Source organism: Eurytemora carolleeae, unplaced genomic scaffold, assembly GCF_000591075.1.
Source record: "Eurytemora carolleeae unplaced genomic scaffold, Eaff_2.0 scaffold1753, whole genome shotgun sequence".
In the NCBI taxonomy this organism is placed as follows: domain Eukaryota; kingdom Metazoa; phylum Arthropoda; class Copepoda; order Calanoida; family Temoridae; genus Eurytemora; species Eurytemora carolleeae.
This window is the reverse complement of record NW_019397647.1, coordinates 25740-39930: the sequence shown is the minus strand read 5'-3', so window position 1 is coordinate 39930 and position 14191 is coordinate 25740. Positions and strand designations below refer to the sequence as shown.

The following is a 14191-nucleotide window of genomic DNA, read 5'->3' as shown; positions in this document are numbered from 1 at the left end:
CCCTGAGTAAACTATGTGCGCGTAAAAATGTATATACGTTGCATTTAGCCGGCCAACCCCTCCCCTGAATAAACTCTAAGTGCGTAAAAATGTATACACGTTGCATGTAGCCGGCCATCCCCCCTCCCCATGAATAAACGACATAAAAAGATCATATTAACCTACCAAAGAATTTACTCACATCTATATATATAAGACTGTAATCTTTGTTTGTTTGTTTGTATGTCCGATCATAACTCATGAACCCCTTGACCGATTTGCCTCAAATTTTGATTGGGGAACACGGAAGATATTCTTAGTTTGGTTTTTAGATTCTAAGTTTTGTGGGTCCACATAGTTATTTAGGTAAATATACGACCAAGCGCGGGTAAACGACGGGAGTAACTATCTGTAGGGTTCTAAGGCTAGTTTGTGATAAAAACCTAAAGATGCGCCAAGTGTGTAATAATTTTAAACGTCGTAGCATAATTAATTATAAACATTTCATACAGGGTTACCCACAAAGGATGAAACTTAAATGACGACCTAAACATCTATTATTCTAAAGATTTGAAGGTTTTATTTAGTCTTTGTTATAAAAAAAAATCTTTTATTTGTGTACTAGATGATTTGACCAATAAATGGAAAAGTTTTCATCTCCAGGGAAATATAAATGTAAAAAAGGCAGATGCAATTTTCGTACAGCTTTGTCTCTGGTCCAAAACTTAAGACAGATCGTCATGAAACCCAGTATTGGACACCCGGTTTCATGATTGGGCTAAGGCAGTTTTGTAGATACGTTCTAATTTTGTTTTCAGATTTCTTATATTAAAATCTACGCAAATCCACCCAAAATAGAAAACTCAGGAGTTTCGTTCAAAGGCTCTGAATTACCTTTGTGGTAAACCCTGTCCAATAATATTTTTAAAACTCACCTTTTTGTTTGTATAATTGTTGTTGTAATCAGAGGTATTTGTGGCAGAACACTAACTGGTTCGGGAGTCTAAAATATCAGCATGTAAAAAGACTATACACGTAATCTTAAGCAACCGTAGAATGATAGATTTGCATTTTTGATTTACAGCATGTATCCTGCATTCCTTTTTCTTTGCAAAAATGGAACAGATGCAATTCTTTTTTTTTTATCTTAAAACATTTTAAATTCTTTTTTTTCTCTTTCTCTGGCTCAATTTAAAGATTTAAAACCCAATTTTCAAATATAAAATCAAGAATACGTCCTCGTCGTTTTTGCTCAATCGAAGATCTAAAAGTTAAATCTTTAAATTTAGATCTTAAAATCACATTGACTATTCCTTTAATATTATTTTTATATTCCATAGTTTCTTGGCTTAAACAGACTTTATGGGTCAGAATTCATCTTATTGTAAATAGTAGTAACCAGAAAACAGTGGCACAATCGCCATCTGTAGAATCACTAAAAGGGCTTTAACATTTTTTACATTTTCAAAAATACATCAGTAAAAAGTGTCAGAAATCACAAAGTTCGTTTTACAACTTTTGTTCCACCGGGAGTGCGGCATTTTGGTACTCCCCCCCCCCCTCGTCTAAATCACCTTGTTTGGTGGCCACATGTGACTTTCTTGATGCATGCTAAGAAAACCTTCTAATCACTATGGGCTATATATATTAAAATCTATAAACTAAATTTACAAACTTGCAAATATCAATAAACTTGTAAAGTTCAAATAAATGCGAATAATATCATCATTTATCTAATTGAAAATCTAGTTGATCATGTTATTTGAAATATGCAAAAGAAATAACAACTCTGAACAGAATTAAACAATAAGCATTATTATCATTATTATTATTATTATTATTATTATTATTATTATTATTATTATTATTTTGGATTTGTTTTATTTCTTTATCATAAAGGAAATGTGCAAAAGAGGACTCTCTAAAAATGTTTAAAGTTCAAATATTGAATCAAGATCCTAAAATTTATAGATTTTTACTTATTTATCGTTTTTATACTGTTAAATCCCTAATATGTTATTATTGTTAAGACTTTACACGAATTAAGGATTTTTTGTAGTGTCAATTTGGTCACAAAGAATATATTATTATTATTAGAAGTAACCACTACTTCTAGTAGTATTATCAAGTTACCTTAATGTTGCTTGGGAATAAATTTTCTTTCAGAAAATTGAAAGGGAAGTCATGTTTGCTGCTTTCAATCTAAATAAAAAAATTTGAAATGTAATTGTAAAGATTTAAAATCATTGTTTAATGTTAATGTATCTTGATCAAAAATTTGACGCAATGTTTGGAAATTTGTTATGATTACGTTTCCGTTTTTCATGCAGCGATGCGGTGCTTATTATCACAGCAAATTGGGATACTATGATATACATAAAACTGTGGAATAGAAAGATGACATTTTTACACATTTTTGAGGTTGTAAAGCAAATGGTTTTAACAGTTATACATAACATTAAGAACCAACTTATTAAGTAATCTTTTATAACTGCATACTTATTGTATTTCATGCTCTTTTGACTTTATATGAAGTCTTAAAGGGATGTAATCGTAATTTTTAGTGACCCTTCATTCAAAGATGGCAATGCCAGATTTACTACTCTGCCCTTGAAAGCTTTGTCTGATCAAGCATTAAGTAGATATACATTGTTTCTTTAATCTGGTTATTTTCATCAGCGGTTTCTCTGTGAATAAGGAGTAAGGGAGAAAACTACAAAAATACGTACTTGACAAGTCAGAAAAAAGCCGTATTTTACACATTTTTGGTCAGATTCAGGTGTCAAGGGTATCGTTGTAAATCGGACATCGACATCTTTGCATGGAGGATTATTAAAAATTAAGCTTTAAGAACCTTTTAGTCAAACCTTCGCCTTCTTTTTCCATAGATTCATGGGTCTCACTTTCTAATAGATGAACAGTCCCTTTAAGAAATAATTGTGTAACCTGTAATTTTTGTACAGCATCTAGATCAGTCCTATCCTCCTTACTTTGTTGTTCGACAAGACTGAGCAAACCATTCAAACCATTCAAACCTTTACCTAGAGAACAAGTTTCTAAGGACCAGGGCACTGTGGACTAGGGGCAATTTGATTCAACCTGGACCGACCCCAGGGAGTAAGGAATATAAGGGAGATACAACTGACGTGGTTCGCCTTCTATATATAAATTTAGCTTGTCTGTTTGGGTGTTTGTTTGTTTGTTTGTATCCAATAAACGTCAAAACGGCTAAACCGATCGGGCCTAAATTATTTGTGGGACATCACGTGACCACAAGAAAGGTTTGCGAATAATAAAAATTTTAAAATAATGTGTATTAAAGGATTTTAAATTTGTAAAAAAAATTTAAATTCTTGGAATGCTTTGCAGACGGTACTCCATTTGTATAAGAAATATTCAGAATAGGTTATTGTATACGCAGCAATAATTAAATTATAAGAATAAGAATAAGAAATATTTGTCTGATGTACAATTACCGAGTATACAATAACCTATTCTGAATATTTCTTATACTAATGGAGTACCGTCTGCAAAGCATGTATAATCATATTGTAGGGCGAACCGCGTCAGTTATATCTCCCTTATATTCCTTACTCCCTGACCGCCCCTGTGCTCCAGCCTTTGTTAGTGACGCACAGCACGTGCCGGCCTGACCCTATCATGTCTCTGCCCAGTTTCACCTTTGATGGCGCAGCCAGACTTTCTACAGTACCCGGCCTATTATAGACCTATTTGACTTAACCCACTAGCTTAGTTTAGCGTGAGGGACCAGATTTAATTAAATTGAGTTAGGTCGTTAAACTACTTACTGTAATGTTTATGTTTATCTATGGGGCATATTTCTGGACCTAGCTCAAATTTATTAAATATGGTCCAAGGACTTCGACGACATTTAAGAAATTAAATCTTAATTGTGAAAACAAATTTAAATGAACAAAGTTGTGAGTCGGTGAATGTCCTATAGCCCAAAAATCTATAAATATACTTACTTTAACAAATGTGACGTTAGAGAATGGAAACTCTTTTATACTCATATCTTGACTTCTTGAGTTTTAAAACTTTCAGTAACACGTTCTTTAAGGACCAAACCATTGTTTTTTTTTAATTCTTGGGAAAATATTTAATATTGACTATTTTGTTTAATGCCAAGTGACATTCTTATGCTCATATTTTTAGGATAACATTGTTTTAAATTTTACTGTTAAATTTTACCTGACTGCTTACTGAACAATCTTTGATTAAATCTTCTTTCTTCCTCCTCTTCCTTTCTAAAATTTAAAAAAGATTTAGTTATTTAACTTTTATTTTAACTAATTTTAAAAATTTAATTATGATGCTTACCTTTGTAACATTTCTTTTAGAAGTTCATTTTCAGTTCTGCCGATTCAATCAATCAATTAGATAATTAATTAATCAACGTAATCCATCTATCAGTTAATTCAAGAATCTATTAATCGATGAAATCGAGCAATAAAAATGAATCAATCAATCATTTGAGTAATCAAACAATTTTAGAACCAATCAATCAATTTTATCAATCAATTTTTTAAACAAAGTATAGTATTGCAGCTAGAAAATTTATAACTTAAATAAAATAAAAATAAAAACACGGTTTATGCTTGCCATTGTTTTAAATGTTCATGAGCTAAAAATAAAAAGTCTTTAAAACCATTGAGATTTGGCGCATCCATTAATGTAATAAAGAATTAATAAATAATTTACCAATTGATCAAAGGTAATTATCTTAATCAATCATGGTTTATTAACAATCAATTGAATAATCAATCTACCAATCATTTGTATAATCAATCTACCAATCAGTTGTATAATCAATCTACCAATCAATTGAATAATCAATCTACCAATCAATTGTATAATCAATCTACCAACCAATTGAATAATCAATCTACCAATGAATTGTATAATCAATCTACCAATCATTTGAATCATCAATCTACAAATCAATTGAATAATTAATCTATCAATCAATTGTATAATCAATATACCAATCAATTGAATAATCATTCTACAAATTAATTGAATCATCAATCTAACAATCAATTGTATAATCAATCTACCAATCAATTGTGTAATCAATCTACAAATTAATTGAATCATCAATCTACCATCAATTGTATAACCAATCTACCAATCAATTGAATCATCAATCTACCAATCAATTAATAATCAATCTACTAATCAATTGAATCATCAATCTACCAATCAAATGAATCATCAATCTACCAATCAATGAATTAGTTCATGAATCAATCAATTTAATCATCAATAAAAAAAAAATTATTAAAAGTGATAAAATTTCATCAATTAGTTTATTGATTGATCTTCCCTGAGTGCCTGACATTCATCATAAGCATTTTCTTTAGGACTGCTAAAAAAATATATTTGTATCTTTAATTTTATAATTTTACCTATACAGATATAAAGTATTGTCACCATGTTTGTTTGAATGTCCAATTATAACTAAGAAACCCCCTGACCGATTTCCCTCAAATTTTGTTTGTGAAACTCCGAAAATCATGGGAATGTTCTTAGCCTGGTCTTAAAGTTTTAATGTGAATTATTAGAAACCCCTACATCACTAAAGTCCTTACTTGAAATAATTTTGATTTCTGTTTGATTGCCGATTGAAGCTTCTACTTCCAGGGCTCTTCTCTCTAAAGAATAATAAAGTTTGTATAACAAAGAAACAGAATTGAAAGATAAATGTATTTATTTGACAAACTATTTTAATCAAATAAATTACTGGTAGGTACTAGGTACACCTTGTACAGTTTAATTTAGTCAGGACCTCTCTAACTAAAATTTAACAAACCTTTGATTTTTAAACTTAGACTTTTTGATCTAATTTTAAGTTTAAAATATGAAAGGGCAACAACTCAGTTTCTTTGTAAAGTAAACGTCATTTCAAATAAACCTCTCTTACAAATTGAAAAGTCTGATTCACAACAGTACCGTTAATCCTTTGGTATCCTTTTCGTTTTCTATTTAAAAATAGAGAGAAGTAGTTCAACTAGTTCTCCTATGCTGGTTCAAGTTAATCTTGTTGACACAGAATTTTGTTGACTATCTGAACATAGTTTTGATACAGTGAGAACCAGAAAATTGTGGAATAGGAAGATGTATTTGAAGCAACTATTTCTAGCAATACCTCGACATTTAACTAACTGCTGTGATTCATGTCCAATGGTCTATTTAAAGCCATAAATTGAGTCGTAAAATTGTCTTCTTTTCCAGAATTGTCTGGTCTTCTCTGTAATTCTTGATATTTATTAATTCCGACTATGCTTAGCTAAGCTAACTTTTATAAACTGCTGAAATGACTAAACTTGACTCAAGATTTAAAAAATTTGAATATTTTAAAAATTTTACCTTGTTTTAAAATTGTTTGATGAAAACGATTGAGAGTGTCTACTACTGCTACTACTACTACCGCTGCTGCTGCTGCTTGGAGCATTTCTAGAAATATCTTCATTACTGTAATTAAACAATTAAGTTCAAGCGAAAAAAAATCATTTAGAAATAAAAATAATCTAGTAAATTAAATAATAATTAAAACCTATGTTTAACTAGGGGGGGGGGGAACGTGCAACTTCCCCCCTCTCCCTTAGAAAAAGACGTTAGAGTAAAAAAATCAATTTGAAATACATGTTAATAGCCCAATTTTTCTCATTGAAATAAATTATACCGCAATCTTCAATAGTTCGGATCCTAGGGAGCTTTTAGAAAATTGGCAAAAAAGTTCTAAAAAATGTAAAAAAGAGAAACAATTCTTCAAATAACAGATTATAACACACGTTTTTTTCATTTTTCAATGGCCTTTTAGGTTACGGGAACAACTCATTTTATGTAATAATTCTGGATTTTTTTGAGCGAAAGTTAGATGGCTAGATTATAGCTTGCTAGTTAGATAGCTAGATTATAGCTAGCTAGATAGATAGATAGATAGATAGATAGATAGATAGATATTTCATTGTATTTTATTTAAAACGTATCCTCACTGTTGATTGTGTGGGAAGAATATTGGTATTTATATCGACAGCCTGGGTAGTTTAATGTTGCTTTCATATTTCAACTTCATTTTACAGAATCAGTTTAAACATAATCCAAGTATAAATAAAATAAATGTTTGAAAGACAAATGTTTATGATATCAGTGCATATCAAGACAAAACAAAGCAGTCTATAGGGAGTATATAGAAAGATAAAAACCTGTTTTTAGTTTCGCAAATAGTTTTTAACAGACACAATCTCAAATCCAATGATAAAAATCAGATTTTTTTAAAAGTTTTCTGATTAAAGTTAATCTGATCTAAGTTTTACAGCCACAAGCAAATCTTAATACAAATAATTATAAGAAGTATGCATAGTTTATAAATATCAAAGGCATACACCATCAGGTTGCTAAGTTATAGAATAAAGAAAATTTGAGTTTGTGACAAAGAATCAATTTCTTTGCAGTTAAATGAAAACAGAAAATTTGGCAAAAATCTAAATTGAAAAAGCATCCTCAATTTTTTTAATGTTGTAAACAGTTGATTACACATCCATTGGTGTTAATTAAGTTATTTATTTGGCTACTCTCTAGAAATTGATAATGGGAGACTAAACACGAAACATATCTAAGGGTGCGATTATCAACAGGCCTTTTTAAAAAACCTTTTTAACTCACTCCTGTATGCCGCGTCCATTAGCGCCCGATCCCATCAGGGTTCAGTCATGTGTTTGTTGTTTATTCTGAACCAATAGAAATAGTATGGCGGTAGCATCTTTCTTTCTATCTATCTCATTATCCAAATAGAGTTATGAGTCCTTCAATCGGCGGTAAATGGAATATTTACTTCTACTGAAACTATGTTGAACGGAAACAAATTCCGAAATTAATTTAAGGAAATGTAAATAATTTTCATTGATAAAGTGGCAACGGAGCCCGAACAAGCTTTGCTTAATCAAGTATAAATTAAAATTCCATGTTTTTTTATTTTGAAAATTGTTCATTTTCGTTTGTGGTTTCTTTTCAAAAGTGACTTGTGCATTTCTCGCTTAGGAAAAAAACATTAAATTGATCAAAATCTAACAATTTTCATTCCAGAAAAATTAGGTTTCAAGGGTACCGTTGTGATTCAATGAAAACTGCCATCACAGTCCCTTTAAGTTGTATCAGGGTATACACATTACTATATAATGGAATTAATGCTGAGATAAATAAACATTAAAAATGCCTTGAGATACTTCTTCCAAAGGAATTGAGTCTTTGCCACAAACTCTGATTTTAAATCCTTATGTCTTAAACACCCAATGTTGTAGACTTTATATATTTCAAACTATGACTTCTGTTATACATTATAGTTTTAGTAGAACTAAATATTTCCAACTGATAGCGCCGATTGAAAGATTCATCTCTATAGGATAATGAGATAGATAGAAAGATAGATATTACCGCCATACTATTTATATTGGTTCAGAATAAACAACAAACACTTGACTGAACCCTGAATGGGTGAGGCGCTAATGGACTCGGCATACAGGAGTGTATATCAAACAATCAAAGCTTGAAATATCAAAGGTCTACATTATTTGGTTGTAGATATATAGGTATTAGAAAACTGGGATATGTTGCAAAGACTCAATTCCTTTCTTGCAAATTGATAGTTTTCCATATTTGACTTTTCAATTAAAATTTAAAAATTTTATAAGTTTAAAGATGTGATTTTAATCCTCTCAATTCCATTAAAACTGCAAAACTCAATAATTTCCAAGAATAAGAACAATATTTTTTGTAGCTAACTATTTTCTGATTGTCTTAAACAACTCCACATTTTCCTGTTATTGTAGCTAAGAACTTCTTTAAAGGTACCAAACTGTCATTAAGTTTTAAGATTTTAATGATAATTAAATCAATCTTGAATTGAGATGGGGCTGATACATTTGAATTTAAATCTATATTATGACATTTTCTATATTAAGCATGAAAATTTAAAGCGCACCTTTATCAAGTTCCGTATTTATAATCAATGCAAAAATTTTGGTTTGTTGTTGCAATTTCCTGATTCAGGTTTGCAAAAAAAGATTAGACCAGCCCATATTTGGATGACTTGTATACAATGGGAGATGTTTACTTGTTTACTATGAATGTCTTCTTTACAAAACAGAAAAACTTGCAAAAACAATTTTTGAAAAAAGAGAGATTAAATTTTCAGTAAAAAATTAAATACTTTGAAACGGGAAACCAATCAAATTCATCTATTGTGTATGAAAATTATAATGTGGGCCTCACGCTACGCTAAAGTAAATTGCACGAAAAAATGTTTTAATCATAACTCCTATAATTAAAGAATGAAAATGAAAGGTTAAAAAAATGTTTTGAATTTTTTATATGAAACCAGATAAATTGTTATTCTATTGTTATTGTTATTTTACGTTAAATCAAAAATAAAAGGCTGCTAGGTCACAACGTAGCACCAGTATATTGTCGCATATTGCAGTGGCCTAAGAGCAGGATTTAAAAAAAAATAATTACGATTGATTGTAAAATTTCACAAATGAAATCAGACTAATCCACGAAACTTAAAAGTGTGTCATTGTTTTAACAGCTAAAATTGCAAAGAAAAATATTAAAGCTAAAGGAATTGAGTTTTTGCCACAAACTCAGATTTTCTAATTCCTATAACTTAGCAACCCGTTTTCCTAGACCTTTGATATTTCAAACTATTACTTCTGGTAGATCAAATAGTCTAAGTTTGAAATATCAAAGGTTTACAGCATTAGGTTGCAAAGATATAGGGGTTAGAAAATGTAAGTTTGTTGCAAAAACTCAATTCCTTTGGTACTTAAAGGAGGGTCCAAAAACGCCTGGAAGACTGGTAACGTTTAATCCTAAAACCGGTTCTAAATTTCTAACAAAATTATTATTTTTACAAAGATTATTATTTGATTGAGGCTTAAAGATCGGAGAAAAAATGCACCAAAAAATCAATATTTTTAATTTCGAATTGTTTTACATAACTATTGGAAAATTTGTGTAACACTTATACTTTCAGACATTTAAATACTTTTCTAATTATTTCAAAAGTAATTTTTAGGGTCGTCCTGGGGGGGGGGGTTAGTGATCATACCTGGAGTTATATTCTCTTCTTGCTTCTCGTAATTGCTCCAGTCTATCTTCATACCTTGCTCTGAAACAAAACTCATAAAATGTGTTTTCAAATTTAAATATTGTAGAGGATGAAATCCCCCTACACTCGTCATTTATCATGTTATTATATCTAGAAGCAATAAATGTACTTCTAAAATATCATAATATGGAATTGAGTCTCTGTCACAAACTTTGGTTCTTTAATTCATAGATCTTTATAACCGAATGTCGTAGAGCTTAGATATTTCAAACTATTAATTCAGTTATGTCAAGTAATCAAAGTTTGAAATATCAAAGGTTTATACTCTCAGAAAGCGAAAAAGAAAGGATTAGAAAATTGGAGTTTGTGGCAAAAACTTAAGTTCATATTGGCAAAACAGCTTAGTTTCCATATTTAGTTTATTCTTAATAAATGGAACCTGTTTGTCTTTTAAAAATCACAGGAAACAGTAAAAAGTTAGAAAAAATTGTGCTCTAACATTTGTCTATTTAAGTGTGACTAAATTAAGGGCCCGGCGTTGCCCATTGATTTTTAAAATCGAATTTTAAAACATACTTTTTTATTTTTTAAGTCTATCACCATGAGTTTATTTTAAAATTTTAGCCCATTTGGTCTTGCCGTTTGGCCGGTTATATGAATGACTTGTTTTCCTATATAGATCTAATTATTTCCTTAAATTTTTTAGTTAAAATGTCAATTTCACTCATACACAACAAACAAACAATCAATCAACATTAAAGATAGAACAATAGATGTCGTCTTTTCAAGATTTAGGGATTTTTCGTTCACAATCACCCTGAGGGGTTGAATTACATGACAGAGAGAGAGCATGCGCGTAACTCCTTTGGGCTTCTGCCTCAGGGTTGTGAACTAAAAACCCCTAAATCTTGAAAAGACGACATCTAGTGTTTTAACAGTATTTTTATTAATCTATGCAATCAACAAAAAAAGTCCCAGCTGTCAATATACTAAACAACCCTACCAATTTATAATAATAAAATAATATATGACCAAACCTTGCTTTATCTAGAAGGGAACTCCGGGGTTTAACTTCATTAAATTCCGTTGAAACCTGCAAGAAAATTTGAAAAAATTATGTAATATAGTAGAGGATGAAATCCCCGAAAGAGGATTATAAAATTTGCAAATCAGTTGCATGGGAAGACCTACACATCTTCCTCTTCTGTTATTCTGTATTCACTCGTTATTCATTATGTATTTATATCTAGCAGCAATGCATGTACTTCCAAATAATTCAATTTTTTCCAATAAATGAATACTTTTTAATCCCTATCTTTTATACCTCATGGCGTAAACCTTTTATATTCAAAACTTAGATGATGTGATTTAGCTAAATTCATAGATTAAAATATCAAAGGTTTACAACAATATTAGGATTATTAAAGGTGCGTTTTTAAACACAGGTTTACTTTAAAGTTGGTGTGAAAGAGTCTGAGATATTTAACAAATAGTTAAATTCAAATTGTGTCTAACCAAAACAATTTATCTACACAATTTTCCTAAACCTTTTTGAAAAATAGTTTTAGTTGAAAGAAATAGAGTTTTTGCCACAAATCCCAATTTTTAATACCTAAATCTCAACAACCAGATGATGCATACCTTTCATATTTCAAACATTGCAGTTTGATCCACCAGAATTCATAGTTTGAAGTATCTACGGTCTACGACGGTTTTAAAGAAATTGGATTTAAAAATCCGAGTTTGTGGCAAAAACTCAATTCTATTTTTGTCAAAGTGAAACATTGCATGGTGTAATAAAAACCTAATTTATCAAGAATGCACTTTTTTATCGGGTAAATAACTCTGTTTCATGTGGGCCTCTTAAAAGTTTAAAAACTTGGAATGTTTAAAAAAAAACCTCAAAAACTCTCCATACACATCTAGAAATTAAGAAAAGTAAATAAATCTAGAATTTTAAATGTCTTGCTTAGATAATTTATAATTTATGAATTGAATCGTTGATCGAGTTACCTCATAAATTTCTGGCTCTTCTGTAGTAGTTAAACTCTGAAGCTGAAAACAAAAGAAATCAATAAAAAAAAATTAAAAATTCTTTTTTTTAATTTAAAATGGAGATTAAGGATGTGAAATTTTTCTGAAACTATTTTGCAGAAGCAAAAAAGTATTCCACAAGATATACATATAAGACATGTTTATTAGAAACATTTTTCTCAAATATCAAAAAAGTATTCCACAAGATATACATATAAGACATGTTTATTAGAAACATTTTTCTCAAATATCAAAAATGGCTGTTTCAAATGGGTTTTAATGATAAAAATGTGAAGAAAAAAATCACTATATAAGTAAAATAAATTTTTTTAAAAACTATAGAATTGGGTATCATTGAAACCGGGTTAAATTTCCAAATTCTAATCGATTTACAAAAATTTAAAAATATTGAAATTTGTTGACCGAGTTAGGTAAAAAAACACTTTTTATGAGAACTTAATGAAATTTATTTTCAATATTTTTTAATTCTGTAAATTGTTTTGAACTACGGTTTTCAATACCCATACTGATAAGATTTAAAAAAAAAATCATTTTCACTAGTACTACTGATTTTATTTCTCTCTGATTTAATCATTAAACTCCATTTAAAGAGCTTTTTTTGAATTTTATAAAAAAATACATGCCTTAGAATTCCTAGTGGAATACTATTTTGCTCGTGTAAAATAAATTCATTAAAATGTCTCATGCCCTATTGCAGATAACATAAAATTAAAATTAAAAAGAATATTTGATAAGGCTCGCGAATTTAAAATGAATAACTTCAAAAAAGTAGTTTACCTTTTGTAAATAGTTTTGTCTATTTCGTGTCAGAAGGAATTTCAACCGATCAGTCTGTCGTCTTTTATCCAAAAAACACATTTTTTTAAACCGATATTTAAGTATATTATTATTATTATTTAAAGTCAGAGAGCCTTCTCTTTCGAATTAATTTCTATTTTCATATTTAAAATATAATAGTTCACGTCAAACTAAAGTAACTTAAGATTAGAGATCCTAACATCAACTTCGCATAAATTTTACCATCTTCTTCTGTTTTTTGTTTGCAGTGGATTCCAGAGGCCGAATTTAAAGAACTTGAGCCGCGGCTTAAATTTGAGATGCGGCTCAAATATGGATGGCTTCACTTAAGAGTGCGCTCAATTAAAACCGGTTTTTAGCGGATTTGAACAGGGGCTCTTATTAATTTTTCCTTATCTAAAATTGTTTTAGTTAAATATGAAGAAATAGTTTTTATTATATTTTAATATTTTTTCACAAAACTTTTTTTTCTTTTTCCTCATCTAAAATGTTTTTAGTTTTGCTTTACATTTGTTGAAGATGGAATTATGGTGCACAGTATTAGAACTAAAAGAATCTAGTCAAGAAAGACAAAGTATTTTTTTTTTAAACATGAGGAGTCAGTATTAACATTAACCAATATTAATACTAAATATTTTATGAAGATGAAAGACAGGTTAGACCTAACAGAGGGAGACAAACAAAACGTTAATAAAGAAATTGAGTCTTTGTCACAAACTCTTATTTTTCTAACACTATATCAGGACAACCTGATGTCTCATGAATCATAAATTCTACAAAAATATCAAAGTTTAAAATATAAACGGTTTACAAGTTTAGAAAAATCAAAGGTTTTCACCATCTGGTTGCATAGATATAGGAATTAGAAAACTTAAGTTTGTGGTCAAGACTCATCGCCTCTTAGGCTTTCTAATAGTTTTTTGCATGAGTGTTTCGACCTTCGGTTTACTGTGAGGGGGCAATGGGGGGAGGGGGAGGAAGAGTTCGATCATTACAAATTGCACAACTTTCCTAAACCTTTTTGAAAAATAGTTTTAGTTGAAAGAAATAGAGTTTTTGCCACAAACTCAGATTTTCTAATTCCTATAACTTAGCAACCCGTTTTCCTAGACCTTTGATATTTCAAACTATTACTTCTGGTAGATCAAATAGTCTAAGTTTGAAATATCAAAGGTTTACAGCATTAGGTTGCAAAGATATAGGGGTTAGAAAATGTAAGTTTGTTGC

General features: G+C 29.8%; 1 protein-coding gene across 2 annotated transcripts in view; it reads right to left on the bottom strand.

The window, feature by feature from the left end:
- The window catches only part of LOC111715325 (uncharacterized serine-rich protein C215.13), a gene marked incomplete at its 5' end in the record, with an annotated part of 19432 nt that extends 6428 nt beyond the window's left edge, over window positions 1–13004 (bottom strand). For both annotated transcript variants that reach the window (XM_023490646.1, XM_023490647.1), the window contains 12 exon segments: window positions 915–982; window positions 2113–2181; window positions 2926–3020; window positions 4192–4247; window positions 4321–4356; window positions 5327–5368; window positions 5592–5654; window positions 6370–6456; window positions 10112–10171; window positions 11149–11204; window positions 12125–12166; window positions 12944–13004. In XM_023490646.1, coding sequence (XP_023346414.1) covers window positions 915–982; window positions 2113–2181; window positions 2926–3020; window positions 4192–4247; window positions 4321–4356; window positions 5327–5368; window positions 5592–5654; window positions 6370–6456; window positions 10112–10171; window positions 11149–11204; window positions 12125–12166; window positions 12944–13004 — 735 coding nt within the window.
- Between the last annotated feature and the right edge of the window lie 1187 nt (window positions 13005–14191).